The 14,534-nt window shown below is 34.6% G+C and overlaps 1 protein-coding gene across 3 annotated transcripts in view; it reads right to left on the bottom strand.

The window, feature by feature from the left end:
- SOX5 (SRY-box 5) overlaps positions 1–14,534 on the bottom strand; it is a 1,269,090-nt gene that overhangs the window by 79,315 nt on the left and 1,175,241 nt on the right. For all 3 annotated transcript variants that reach the window (XM_027838648.1, XM_027838647.1, XM_027838649.1), the window contains one exon: positions 5,898–6,044. In XM_027838648.1, coding sequence (XP_027694449.1) covers positions 5,898–6,044 — 147 coding nt within the window. The remainder of the gene's footprint in view (positions 1–5,897; positions 6,045–14,534) is intronic.

Genomic DNA, 14,534 nt, shown 5'->3' with positions numbered 1-14,534 from the left:
ATGAGGTGGCGCCAAAAAATAAAATTGAACTAATGACAATATGTCAGGCACTGATGCAAACACACCTCAAACAGCCAATGCAAGACCCAAGGAGGCATAACCCTCCATGTAATACTGTTCATGTTCTGTAATGCAAATGTACAATATGCTGGATTTCTTCTCATGTTTTCAGGCTCCTAGAACACAATTCCTTTATGCAGTATTTGGGGGTTTACTGTAAGTCCTCTAAAGGTTTCTCTATCATTTAATATTATAAATAATTGTGTTCCAAGGCTGGAGTTCAAAGCTCAGTGCAGCACTCATACACTACCACAGGCAGGTCAGGTGACCTTTCTCCAATTCTCCTCTCTCCGGTACTGAGGACAGACAAAGTGATATGTCTGTCATACGCCATTACCATTAGAACAGAATCTTGTTCTTTTATTACAACTGAACTCTGCCGGATTTCTCAGCAGGAATGCTAAGTGAAATCAATGTCTTGGATTTCCAGGCTGAGCTTGGAGGTCACAGCCACTCTATCATTTCTCAGCATTATCCTTTCTCTCTCTCTCTGTCGTGCACTCCCTGAGCCTCCAACTGGCACACAGCAGATTGAAAACAGCATGCATCAGAGGACTCATGCTGTACAATTTTACAGTCTTTTGGAGCCCCCTCATTTCGGTCCCCCCCTTCTATTTTTGCAAATTGCAAATAAGTTTTGTTTGTGTCCTTCTCTAGAGTTGTGAGTCAAAGGCAAAGAAACACTCAAGAATAAGGGTAAACAATGAAATTTAAAGAAAAAGGTTGATTTTTGACAGCTACCAACAAGCCCATTTTGTTTATATCACCAGTCGGATAAGCTTTAAAATGCCATTGTTACAACCGATAAATGCTGCTTCCCTGTCAGATCATCAATTCAGTTTATTTCAGGTAAGTATACAGATAACAGAGGGATCTTGAATGTACAACTCTCTTTTATAATCTGCTAGACATATAAATCCCCCCTCCCCCCAAAAGCACACAAAACTATATACTCTGGCACAAATAATTGCTTGAAAAAGAGAAAAAATAACAATTACTAGTCTTACATGAGGCAAAATAAATGTCCATAAAAATTTTAAGAAGCTTTTTGAAGCCAAAACATCCCATAAATGCCAATTTCTGCCAAAGAACTAGATTCATTTAATACAACGGTGCCTGGCTTTTAAAAATTCATTATTATTATTCTTTGACTATATAATTCATTAAAACGACTATTATAAAGTTTATTTGTCTGGCTATTTTTAATCTATGCAGTTTTAGTGTTGGGCTTAAAGCTAAGATTATTGTCAGTTTAAGGAATCTATTATGACAAGACAAGAGGATATGACAGCATGCTAGAAGAAATTAAATAAAACAGAGGAAGGACAAATTTCAAACCTCACTATCACACTGAAGAAAATCCCCTTTTCTAATCAACCTCCAATAAAGTCCTTGCTTATTTTACAATAATTGAAACTAGAGAACACTTTCAATCCACAATTATGATCACTTTTCATAAATTACTTATAAAATCAATAAAGAACTTCTAGGCATTTGAGTTTATATTATCTTTAAAATCAGTATATGCTTGCAAACAAAAAAAAATCAAAACTTCATGTTCATATAGCTATTTATTTAAAGACATGCTCTACTCTTATTTCACTAATGTTAAAGAAGGGCATGACTACAGACCTGGTTTATAAACCAGGACTATAGCCGATCTAAACATGTCTCAAAGTTCCCATCTTATTTACACAATGCTGGATCTGGAGTCAAAGAAACTAGATTTGAATCCTAGCTGCTTATTAGCTGTGTGACTCTGAGCAAATCACTTAACCTTTCTGTGTCTCAGTTTGTTCATTTTTAAAATGAAGGGATTAGATTACATGGTCTCAAAGGCCTCTTTCACCCTACAATACTATCATCATATCTCGAATGTCTACAGAGTTGACTCTACGATTGAGAGGGGGCCTGAAAATAATAAATCCTATCCCTAGAAGCACATGAGATAATCTCTGAGTTTCAGCAAAGCAAACCCACTATTTGATTATATCTGATGCTTGTATTTATGTGATGTAGTAGATGTGTTCAATAAATGATTGTTTTCTTGAGTAAATGAACATTAAATTTGATTGTTTACTAGGGTTGTCTTAGGATCACAGCATTTTAGATTTTGAGACAGAAGGAACGTTCGGGGTCATTTAGTACAAGCCCTCACTGTACAAATGTGACCCAAGATCATCTAGCTAGTAAGTAGAAGAAAGAAGATTCAAACATAGATCTTCTGCCTCCACTTTTAGCAGTTTTTCAATTGTGTCATGTTGCCCTCATCTTTAGCAACACAAATGGAATGGGGAAGAAAGATTTAAAATGATAAAAAATTGCTTAGTAGGAAGAAATTTTAAAGGGTAGTTCAAAGGAAAATATCTTAAAGCAATGTATCAACATGAGAATAAGCAGACAGAAAGTTTCGTAAACAAAGCAAGAAAAAACACACACCAGTACCTTACTTTCACGCAAAATGACCTACACTTCTCTGTGTAAATGCCCATATTTTGCTGATATGACTAGCCTTTTCAATGAATGTTAAATTATGTGTGCAAAACCTACAGATAATTACTGAAAACTCTGCTGGTCCATCTGTACACCAGAACTTCACAGAGACAATTATACTCACAAGACTGATTTATATTTAGTGACTGTAATTCCTATTACATAACTTTCTTTCAAAGACTTTGGCAATGCATTTAAACATTAACTTCATTCACAGAAGTATGAGGTCAATGAAAACACTCAGAGCATAATCATAAATGCAGGTGTTAACTCCCAAACATCTTAGAGGAAAATACTTTTTTTGGGCTGCACTACTCAAACCTATTATCAACATACAAATATTAAATATACAAAGACATAAATGTTATATGATCCTATACAAATGTGACTGTATTTCATAGGAAGTGTTTGGTCTGGATGTATGATTTTTATACATGCAAGACAATCAAAGTGAGGGAACTGTAGCATTGCTGATCAGAAACAATTCCACAACTGTGAATCAGTGTTTTAACACTGTTAAATGTTTGAACAGGGCCACATAGCCAAAGGTCTTTCTGACTCTGAAAGTATCTTTTTATGCATGACTATAAAGTATAAGTAATGCACACCTACATAGATATAATGTTTTGAGGATCCTATATCCTAATTCTATTGATGGTATCACTATCCTTTCAGTCACTCAGATTCACAATCTTAAGAGTCATCCTTAAGTCGTCATTCTTCTTTACCTCACATATCTAATCATTTGTGAGATATTTTTCTTCCTGCAGCTTATCACATTTCATGTCTGTTTCCTTCTCTCCACTCAAACAGCTACCACACTAATACAGGCTTTCATCACTTATCACCTGCACTATTACAATAACCTCTTAATTAGCTTTCTTGCCTTGCCTTTCCCTTTCCAATCTATCCTCTATGCAACTACCAAAGTCATATTCGTAAAGCACAGATCAGACCATGTAACTCCCTTCCTTAAAAAACTCCAATGGCTCCCTATTGCTTCTGGGAGCTTCAAAGAGTTTCAAATATGAAATTCTTCTTTTTGGCATTTAAAGCATTCTCTAACCTTTCCAATCTTATCACATGCGACTCCCTTTCTTGGAGTTTTTGGTCTGACCAAACTGGCCTTGTTGCTGATCCTCACACATGACATTCCTTTTCCTATCTCCGTTCCTGGAATGTATTCCATCTTCACTTCTGCCTCTTCAAATTACAAGTCTCCTTCAAAGCTTAGTGCTTGGAGCATAGCTGGTATTTAATAAATGCTCATTGATTGATTGATTCATAGATTTATATCATGGGTCTACTCCATTTATTATCTGACACTCAATAGGTCACTTAACTTTTCCATACCTCATTTACCATCTTAATAAAATGGAATGAAATAATTAAATGTCTATTATTTTTCCCTCAGGTATTTTCAGTGGTTTTTGTTTGTTTTTAAAAGAATGATAATTCTTTAATATAGAAATTCTTCCATCTGTTGAGAAGCACCAGTATAATGGATAGAGAGCTGGTTTGAAGCCAGGAAATCAGAAGTCCTAAAGATACTGTCTGTTTGAGCCTGGGCAAATTACAGCCTCTCAGTGCTCTAGGTAACTCTCTAAGGCCATGAGTTACAGAGAAAGTACCAACGTGCATTGGTAGAAAGAATTTTATCTTCCAGGCATTCTTTGAGTCAGTGAAATCATAAGTCCAGCCCCTATTCTCTTACTGTTAACACTACTTTGACTTTCTCTCTATGTGTAATTTGAAATGGGGAGTAAGGTAGCTATCCAGATAATTCACATGTAAACCACAATGCTTTTGATCTAATTGTATAGCTATGAGGCAATTTTTGGTAGCTAAATTATTTAACATTATCTCAAATCTCTACTTAATTCTACATATCAATATATATTTTAAAAAGCACAAATGGGAACTAGATTGTAATGAAGGAGGGAATCTCATATTGAAAAGACAACTCAAAGTAAAATTCTTTTACTCTCTTTTTCACTAAATACTTTAACATTCTCAAACAACTTAATCTACTATCCTTACAAATCATTTCTAAATGTATCCCTGAAAATTCCTGAGTCTAAATTTTACATGTTGAATAAATCATAAAGAAATTGAGAAATTAATATAGCAAAGGCACAGTTTGTTCTGCTCCATTCTCCATTTTCTGTTTCCTCTGATGCCTTTTCATCTTTTACCCTTGAACTTATTGTTGATTTCAAAAGTGAAACATTCTCCCTCTGTGATTACCACCTTTAACTATATGTACACACATGTGTGTGCATATACTTAATTATATTGATATTATTTCTAATTTAAAATTCTGTGCTTAGACTGGCCAACTGCTTATAATCTTACTAAATGAAATAATAACTAAGGTTGGCAAAATTTATCTACTAAATTATTTGTCCTTCTGATAAAACTCACATTATATGGGAACATAAGCTTCTTGAAATCAAGGACTATATTGTTTTGGATGTTTCTGGCTAGCACCATGCTTCTTAACATAGTAAGCATTTAATAAATATTTGAAGGCGTTTGGATATACACAACATTATTTCACTGTCAACCTTGAAGTATCTTCTTTTTTACTTATGCATAGTGAAAATTTAATCTTAGATTAGCAGTTTTCTTATCCTCCTATGTTTGGGAACCAAGGTCTGGGCCAAGATTTGCTCAGAGAATATTAATTTCAATACCAGCACAAACCAAACAAGTAAAGCAAATTTGCGGCAGAAAAAAAATCATATGATTCATTCAAACACAAATATAGGGGGCCTATGGGTAATACAATGTTTTATGTCATCAGTGCTACTGCTCTATTACATGACCATGGATACTTGAAAGTAGTTCAGCTTGCCTTTTACTATCAGTTTGGTAAGAGCTAAGAGATATGAGTTCATTTATTGCCTTTGTCATTTACTTATTGTGCTCTCTAAGTCAATTCATTTGATGTCTTTGTGCTTTCCCCCCTCCATATGTAAAAAGGAAAAAATGATCATTGTAATCATTATTCAAGGATATTATAAAAAGAAAGAAAAGGAAAATTTCTAAAGCAATTTATGTATCTAGAATAAAAAATAATGCTTTTGTGTACAAATGTTTCTGCACTATACATATATGTGAATGTACACATTCCCATATTTTAACCAATTTTGACACTCCATTGAATTGTATCTTGTGTTTATTGCCCAGTACTAGAACATGTTATATATCTCTTCTAAAAGACATAGCCACTAATCTTTAAATGAATAGGGTGTCCAGCTGGTTCCATCTTCTTCTTTTTTTTTTTTAATACATTGAGTTAATATCAGTTTTTTAAAAGCAACATCACTTTGAAATAGTACCTTGCTTTTGGGTGGTGGGCTATTTGTGCTCTTCTCTGTATGAATGCTGGTTGGAGATACAGCAGCACCAAGATTGCCTTGGGGTATACCTGGTAACTTTCCTCCTGGAGATACCTGCATTGCAGCTAGCTGGGCAGCATATAACTGCTACATAAGGAGAAAGAAAAAAATGAAATATCAGTAAATAAATGAATGCAGCTTTCAAAAACTTCTACTTCAAATACAGTATTCTTCTGATGAGTATTTTTTATTTAGCACATTGGAATATTTCAAGAGAACCTGTCACCTCAACTTTTATGGCATTTCTCTGGGAAGAAATGACAGATATCACATAAGCTGTTCTAGCTTTTGTGTCTCTAAGGGGCTCTGGGCAAATAATAGCAATATATATTTACTCTTAGGCAGTGTCTATTCCTAATTCAAGCCTTGATTCATCACCTATTTCCTGGACCATTCTTAATAACCTTCTAAGTGGTCTCACTTGGATTTTTTCACTACTCCAAAACCATACTCTGCATAACTGCCAAAGTGATCTTTCAAAAAAGTAGGCATGACCTCAACAAATCTCTCTTGGATAAAGTCCAGTAGCATTCTATTACCTTTAAATATATGTCATTTAAAGTTCTTTAAAACTTGGCCTCTTCCTATCTTTCCAGTATTTTTACACATTAATTCCCCTCTAAGTACTGTGTAATGCGGCCATATCGGCCTACTTCCCATTCCTCACACGATATTCAATCTCCCATCTGCATTCCTTTGCCCTCCCTCACTTTCTTAAATGGAGACATTCAACAAATAATAAATCAAGCCCTGATTTACAGCATTCACTGATTTCTGAGGTATAAATGCTCACACTGAAAATTTATTAATTAGCTCTCATGAGTCGGTATAGTTTGGCTCCAGCATTCCCCCGAGTATTTATCTCTTTATGTATGTGTATTGGCTCTTTCTTAAGAATGTAAGTCCATTGAGGGCACTGCTTTTGCTTTTTTTCCTTGTATTTTTAATGCTTAGCACAGTGCCTGGCACATAGTACATGCTTATTGAATGATTAATTGATCATGTTATTTGATCTCTTCCCATGCAGCAGCTGTATTCCTGTTCTGTTGTTCATATTAGCTTATATTCTGCAATAGCTCTTAAGATTGCTGAAATGAATACTTGTATACTGAGGGAGGTGGTCAAAGAGTGCCTCGTTCTTAGAGTATGCACAATATTCTCTGCCTGCTGCCAATCAACATTTAGTCTTGGTGAACCTACTTCTAGAAATGTACTCTACAATCCAGCCAAACTGGCCTTCTCTCAGTTTGTTAAACAAAGCACTATTTCCTGTCTTTCATTTCTAAAATGTAAGCTCTCCTTACCTTTGTCATTAGAACAAAAGCTGATTGTAAGTAGGAATTTTTCTCATTACTTGCATCCTCAGTGCCTAGCAAAGTTCCTGACTCATAGTAGGTGCTTAATAAATACTTTTTGATTGATTGATGAAGAGATCCTCTACCTCCCATATTCAGAGCACAAGCAGGTATCCTTTCTTTTTTTCATTTCTTGTCAACTTGCTATGTGGTGACAAAAAAATATCTTTTTAATTGGTTGCTAAGCTGGAATTGACCATGTATACAAAAGGCTCCAACAGCTAAAGTCTCTTTCCTGTTGGCTTTTGAGTGAGGTTGAAGAAATGCTGTGGGCCTCAGAAGTTTCATTAGCATAGAAGTTGAAAAGGAACTATTTACCTTTTACTGTCAGCTTGGTCCTAAGAGACAAGAGTTCCTTTATTGTCTTTGTCATTTACTTATTATGATCTCTCAGTCAATTCATTTAATCTCTCTGTGATTTTTCCTCTTCACACAGAAAATGGAAAAGGCAATCATTCTAGTTACTGTTTAAGGATATTTTAAGCATAACTGAAAAAGAAAATCTCTAAAGTAATTTATGTATCTACAATCCAAAGTAGTGCTTATGTGCACAAATATTTCTGTGTGTGTGTGTGTGTGTGTGTGTATGCACGCATATGTGCTCTTGTCTATGTTGGGGCTCTACACCATTTCTTCTTCCTTCTTTGAAAGCCACAAGGAAAGAGAGAGTTCATTTATTTGAACCTTTTGGATATGTGGTCGGTTCTGGCTATATAATCAATTAAAATCACCATTCAGTATGCCAAGAAGAAACAGAGGATACTTGTGTCAGAACCAAAGAGAGAATGAGCATGCCTCCATCATATATTTCTGAAAGTGGCTCACCAAATCTCCATGTGGATTGGCAGCAGCCCAACAATATTGAGCATACTCTAAGGACTGGGCACTCATTGGCTAGTTCCCTCATTATTCCTATAACATTTTTTATGAGCTATAGCTTCCTATAAATTAAAAAATATACATATACATGTAATAGAAGAAACATGTATTAAGGAACATTACTCTGGCTTCCTACCCTGATAAAAACAACTGCATAATTGCCAAAATTTCACTTCAATTTATGCTGTGTGAACACAGACCAGGAAGAAGTCTTCTTGAAGAGGTAATGTTTCATGGATGATATGGCTCAAATACATACTCTTCAATCTATGCTGTCCATCAAAGATAAAACTATATCAATTTTGTTTAACAACAAATTTAATACTATTTAATAATCAATTAGATATGGTCAATAATTTAATATTACTATTTATTTTCAATGAAGTTTTCACCTTTGCCAAAATAACCTCATGTAAAACAAAGTTTCATGTGTGTTAAGATATTGTTAGACATTGAAGGCTTGTTTTACCTTTATAAAGCACTGTGACAAAGGAAAATTAAAAACCCAGGATATTCAAATAGAGGCAGGCAGGTATATATTCCATGATATATAGAATATAAGATTTCCTATATCCAGGTATCTAAATACCTAGATATTCAAGTTGTTGGAATTTTTCCCCCCTGTGCAAGCTATGACTTCTCCAGACCTTCTAAAATGGGAGAATAGTGAAGAAAGTCTTGGGAACAACTCTCTGGGATAGCTATACTATCTCTTTGAAGAACGATAACCCCGCACTGCCCCAAAAAAGCCTGTTCCAGGTAAATCATATGTTAAGATAGGAAGGGACCAGTTCAAAGAAAAGACAGAAATACAAATACATGTGCATGGCTGAACAAGTTTTCAAATAGGAATATACATAGAAATAAATAAAAATAAATAAACAAAAATTTTATTCTGGAGTACAAGGGAGAAAGTGCTGTTGCTGAAAAGCATTTCATGACCATCAATCACTACGTAACTTGATCTCCTAGTTATAAAAAGATACCAGATTTAGAGTAAGAAGGGATCTAAGAGCTCATCTAGTAAAATATGTTTTACAAATGAGGAAACTGAGATACAGAGGTTAAGTGCTTTCCCCAAGGTTGTACAGGTGGTAAATAGTAAAGCTGGGTCTCAGAGCCAAGTCCTGACTGCCAATTCAAAGTTCTTTACACTACCAGAGGTGGGAAACCTGCGGCCTTGAGACTACATGTGGCCATCTATATCCTTAAGTGTGGCCTTTTGACTGAATACAAATACATCCAATTAAATAAAATTTGGATACAGTCAAAAGACTGCACTTAAGGATCTAGAAGGCCACATGTGGCTTCAAGGCTGCAGGTTCCCTCCCCCTGCACTAGATCTTCCTGCTTCAAATAGTATTATCGTTACTATAACAACAACAACAACAACAACAACAACAACAACAACAACAACAATCCTTCATTAGAGTGATTCTACATCAAGACTCATCATGGCATGAAAATAACCCTGAGTTCCAGAAAGCTACCTTGGTGTAGTACAACCCTTACCTATCCTACCAAACTAAACAGGCTTTGAACACAAGATTAGTAACATGGTAGGCTGTTTGTAGGCTATTCAAGACCTACCTCTATAAATTTGGAGAAACTCATTGTCAGAAAGTTGGGTATGAGATGATCATTTTTTTTTCTGGTTAAAGTAGAAACAAATAGCAATGTGGTATGAGTAAAGGGATAACAATTAGACACCCTGAGAACTTCTCTGTGTGTACGAAATGTGAAAGATAGACCTAGAGAGGGGCCTCCAACACAACAGGTTGTACTTCTTCTGTTGAAGATCTATGGAAGAACATGGACAAGAATACTACAGTATGGATGGGTGGTGACATCCACCCATGGTGTTCTCATTGATGAGGTCAAGGATTAACAAGTATCAAAGTACTGAATCAACTCAACAAAGACTTTTGATGACATAGAATGGTTGAGACCTATGTCAGTAGAGAAAATAAATGAATCAATGAAATAAGGGATCTTTAAAATATTGAATGTTAATAAGAGTAGTAGTAATACATGTGCATATACTCCTTTATATATATAAAGTAACTTAAATGCATTAGGTGTGATTATCATAATATAATTTAAGAGAAATAGACAACATATTATTATTTTATAAATGAGGAAATAGCAACCAAGAAACATTAAGTGATTTGCTCAAGATAACACCTGAAGTTAGTGGAAGATTGGTGGCATGATAGAAGAGTCCTGGATTTAGAGTCAGGAAGAAGTGAGTTTGAATCCTGACTTAGACACTTGCTAATATGTGACCCTGGAAAAGCCATTTAACCTTGCTAAGCTTCAGCATCCTCAACTGTAAAATGGATAGATAACATATATGGAGTAAATTGTAAATCTTAAAGCACTACATAAATGATAGTCATTATTATTAATCATCATCATCATCATAATTATTATTATTAGTTTTATGTGGCAGAACTGAAATTCAAACACAGGTCTTTTGGCTTCCAATGTGATATTCTTTCTAACATAGCCCTAATGGAAAATAGATAACAGTTATTATCGTATGATTACAGGATTTAAAATTGGAAGGAACCTTAGAGATCATTTAGTCCTGTAGTGTATTAGTCTTTGTTAGATCAAGCCAATTTAAAAGAAGACACCTTACTGATAATGAAGTATATGAGAAAGGTGAAGGGCATAGCAATAATGATCTATTGAAACGGAATTCACAAAACCTAAAGTTAAACCAATTCCTCAGTATGGTTAGTAAAAACATTTTCTTATGAAAATTACAGAGAAAGATAGTTTTTAAGTTTTAGTCCCCAATTTGTAGACAGAGAGCTATGAAAATTTAACAAAAATATGATGTGTGAAAGTTTGCTGATTTCTATTTAAGATGAAGAGATGTTCTCATTACATGAGTTAAAAAGCAATTGGTTACATTTTGCAATGTGAAAATAGTATCATCTGTCACAACTGAACTTTGCTCCTATAGTCATTAAGCAGACATCCTTCTTTCTCCTAGGTCATCACCTTGAAAATTTACAATTTACCCTGTATAGTAAAGGGTAAATGCTATTGAAGTTTACAAAAGGATGCATCATAACAGACTGGCTGGATGCCTAAACTGTATATCAACAGCTTAATCTTTGAAAACTATTCCTTGGAGTATTGTTACAAGATGTTAAGAATACTCATTCTTGGTTTAGAACACACTAAAAATGATTTTAGTTTTTATTACAAAGACAGGTGAGAATAGGGGCATTTTGACATTGCATTTAAATAAAAAGGCAAAAATTATTATTAAAATGTTAAAAATTCCATAGTATATTATTTGTCAACTACTAGAATTAATGTTTAAGCTTTAAAAATATTAATAAGCCAGAACATGAATAAGATTCATTTAGTATTTAATTATTTGTAACCATGGATAAATTCAGTATTTTGATTTCTTAAATATTTTAACTCCCATCACAGTGTGTGTGTATATATATAATATACACACACACACACACTATATATATACATTATATATGTATATATAATGTATTTTGATTTTATGTTATATAGACCTTACTGAGCTCAGAGTATGAATTGTTTTTATTTTAATTTCACATAATATGAATTAAGAAGCAATGCAAATGTGACTCCTTCATTCTAAATACATCATTTTAAACTTTTCTCACATAGCATTAGGTGTTTCTCAAAAAGAAAATATCTTGAGTACTGCATATGAATTTTAAAGTTTGAGAAATGGAAAGTCATAATCCTTTTAAAAAGAGAAGACTGGGGGGAAGGGAAGGAGACAGAGAAAATTTAAAGCTCAAAAGCTTATGGAAGTGAATGTTGAAAACTAAAAATAAATAATTTTTTAAAAAAAGAGATTATTCCAAACAACCTGGTAATTCTAATAATTAAAAATACTTTAAATTTCCATTGTGACAACCAATGTCAAGTATTGTGTGATCAGTACTGCAAATACAAGACTTTTCATTTCTAGGGCTACTGGCAAAAGGGGTAGATCACCCTTTATCAACAGCCCTGTGATACTACCCCTTTCCATATCCTTGCTTCCAGTTAGGTAGTTCAGTAAGGTTTTCTTTTTCTCATACCTCAACAAAAGAACACATCATTTACCACATTGACTTTATTCAATTCTCTCAATTCTTTTAGACCTAACTACCTCCCTATCAATCACGTCTACTGTAGTTGGATAGGCAAAGGTAGGAAGCAGGGGCAATTAAGACTTTTCAACCAACCCATTTTAATCCTTTAAAAACATATATCATGCCCATCAATTGGGGAATGGCTGAACAAGTTGTGCTATATCAATGTAATGGAATACTATTGTGCTATAAGAAATGATGAACAGGCTGACTTCAGAAAAACCCGGAAACACTTGTATGGTCTGATACTGAATGAAGTAAGCAGAATCAGGAGAACATTGTACACAGTAACAGCCACATTGTGGGATGACTAATATTGATAGACTTAACCCTTCTCAGCAATACAAGGATCTAAGACATCTCCAAAGGCCTCATGATGGAAAATGCTATCTACATCCAAAGAAAGAACTATGGAGTTTGAATTCAGATTGAAGCATGCTATTTGCTATCTTTTTTCTTCTGTTGTGTTTTGTTTCCTCTTTTTGGTGGTTCCTCCTATTAGTTCTAATTCTTACTTATAACATCACTAATGTGAAAATATGTTTAATAGGAGTTTATATATATAGTCTATATCAGATTGTGCACCATCTTGGGGAGGGAGGAGAAGAAAACTTTAAAATTCAAAAGCGTATGGAAGTGATTGTTGATAATTCAAAATAAATTATATGTGTGTATGTGTGTGTGTGTGTGTCCTATTTGATTGGTTGGTCAATTGAAGCCAAAGGATGACTGAGGTCAACAGAATTAAGAGCCATAGAGGAATCACAAAGGGCAAGATAAAGCCTGATTCAAATGCTTCTACCTTCACGGAGCTAGATTCCTCTGGGCACTAACAATCTTTTGACCCTTGTGTTTCACATAACATGCCTCCAATCACTTATTGTGCATTATTCAATATTCTAGTTATCTGTCTTATTTTCCTACTATCTCTTTCTGATGGGTTTTTGTAATTTCATACAAATAAAGTATGTTTCTAATCCTTTAAAAATTATCATATGCTTTAAGAAACATTGTTGTTCAGTGGTGTCCAACTCTTCATGATCCATTTTAGGGTTTTCTTGGCAAAAATACTGGAGTGGTTTGCCATTTCCTTTTCCAGTTCATTTTACAGATGAGGAAACCAAGGCAAACAGGGTTAAATGACTGCCCAGAGTCACACAGCTAGTAACTGTCTGAGGCTGAATTTGAACTGAAGGAGATGAGTCTTCCTGACTACAGGCCTGGCCCTCTATGCACTGTGCCATCTCACTGCCCTTAAGAAACTTACACAGCATAAATAAGTATATAGCTCTTGCTACAAGAGGCTTATTTATTTAAATTAAGTCTATTCAGCTATTGCAGAACAGAGGAAGTACTATAACCTAGCTGGACTAGATCTTGGTTTGGTCATCCATGGTCACTAAGGAACTACCAAAAGGTCTAAAGAGAGCCATATAAGAATTCTTCAACTCCATGGTCTATAGAAGGGTATTCCTTCTAGTTAGCAATGAAAGAACTTGTATAAAATTACATGTATTAATACTTGTATTCAAGTTGCATGGGATGATTACATCTCAATGTCTTGCTCTTTCTTCCTGGACTTTCTGCATGCAGAATATTAAAATTTTCTCAAAACCCATTACTTGGTCCCTCCATATTATGACAATTCAATAACTATGGGATCTTATTAACGTGGGCTTTCCCTTTATTGAAGCAAATCCAAATCCATTCTTACCACATACCATATCATTCTTGTCCATCTTTTCAATCATCATCCTTCTTGACTACTCTGCTTTACACCGATGATTTTGTCCACTTCCTGAATCTTCTCTACCCTCTAGATTTTCGTGACAAAGTTCTCTTTTGATTCTCCTCACTTTCCTTTGCCAGATTACCACTCCATTAACTGTAAGTGTCCTGCAACAATGCTCTGCCTGGCTCCTCATTTCTCTCTACGTTATCTTTATAATTTTTTCAACTCTTATGGATTGAATTATTAGCTTTATAAAGACTATCAGATCTACAATCCAGTCCTACTCTCTTTCTTGAGCTCCAATCCTTCACCAAATGCGTACTGGATGTTCTCTAGGCATCTTAAACTCATTGTGTCCAAAACAGAGCTAATTACCTTTCCTCTGAAACCTACCTCTCTTCTGAGCTTCCCTACGATTATAGAGGACACCACTATCTTCCCAATCACTAAGGTTCACAACTGCATC

The sequence above is a fragment of the Vombatus ursinus genome, unplaced genomic scaffold, assembly GCF_900497805.2.
Source record: "Vombatus ursinus unplaced genomic scaffold, bare-nosed wombat genome assembly UNPS02014830.1, whole genome shotgun sequence".
Classification (NCBI taxonomy): Eukaryota; Metazoa; Chordata; class Mammalia; order Diprotodontia; family Vombatidae; genus Vombatus; species Vombatus ursinus.
The sequence above is the reverse complement of the archived record's forward strand: the minus strand, read 5'-3'. Positions and strand labels throughout refer to the sequence as shown.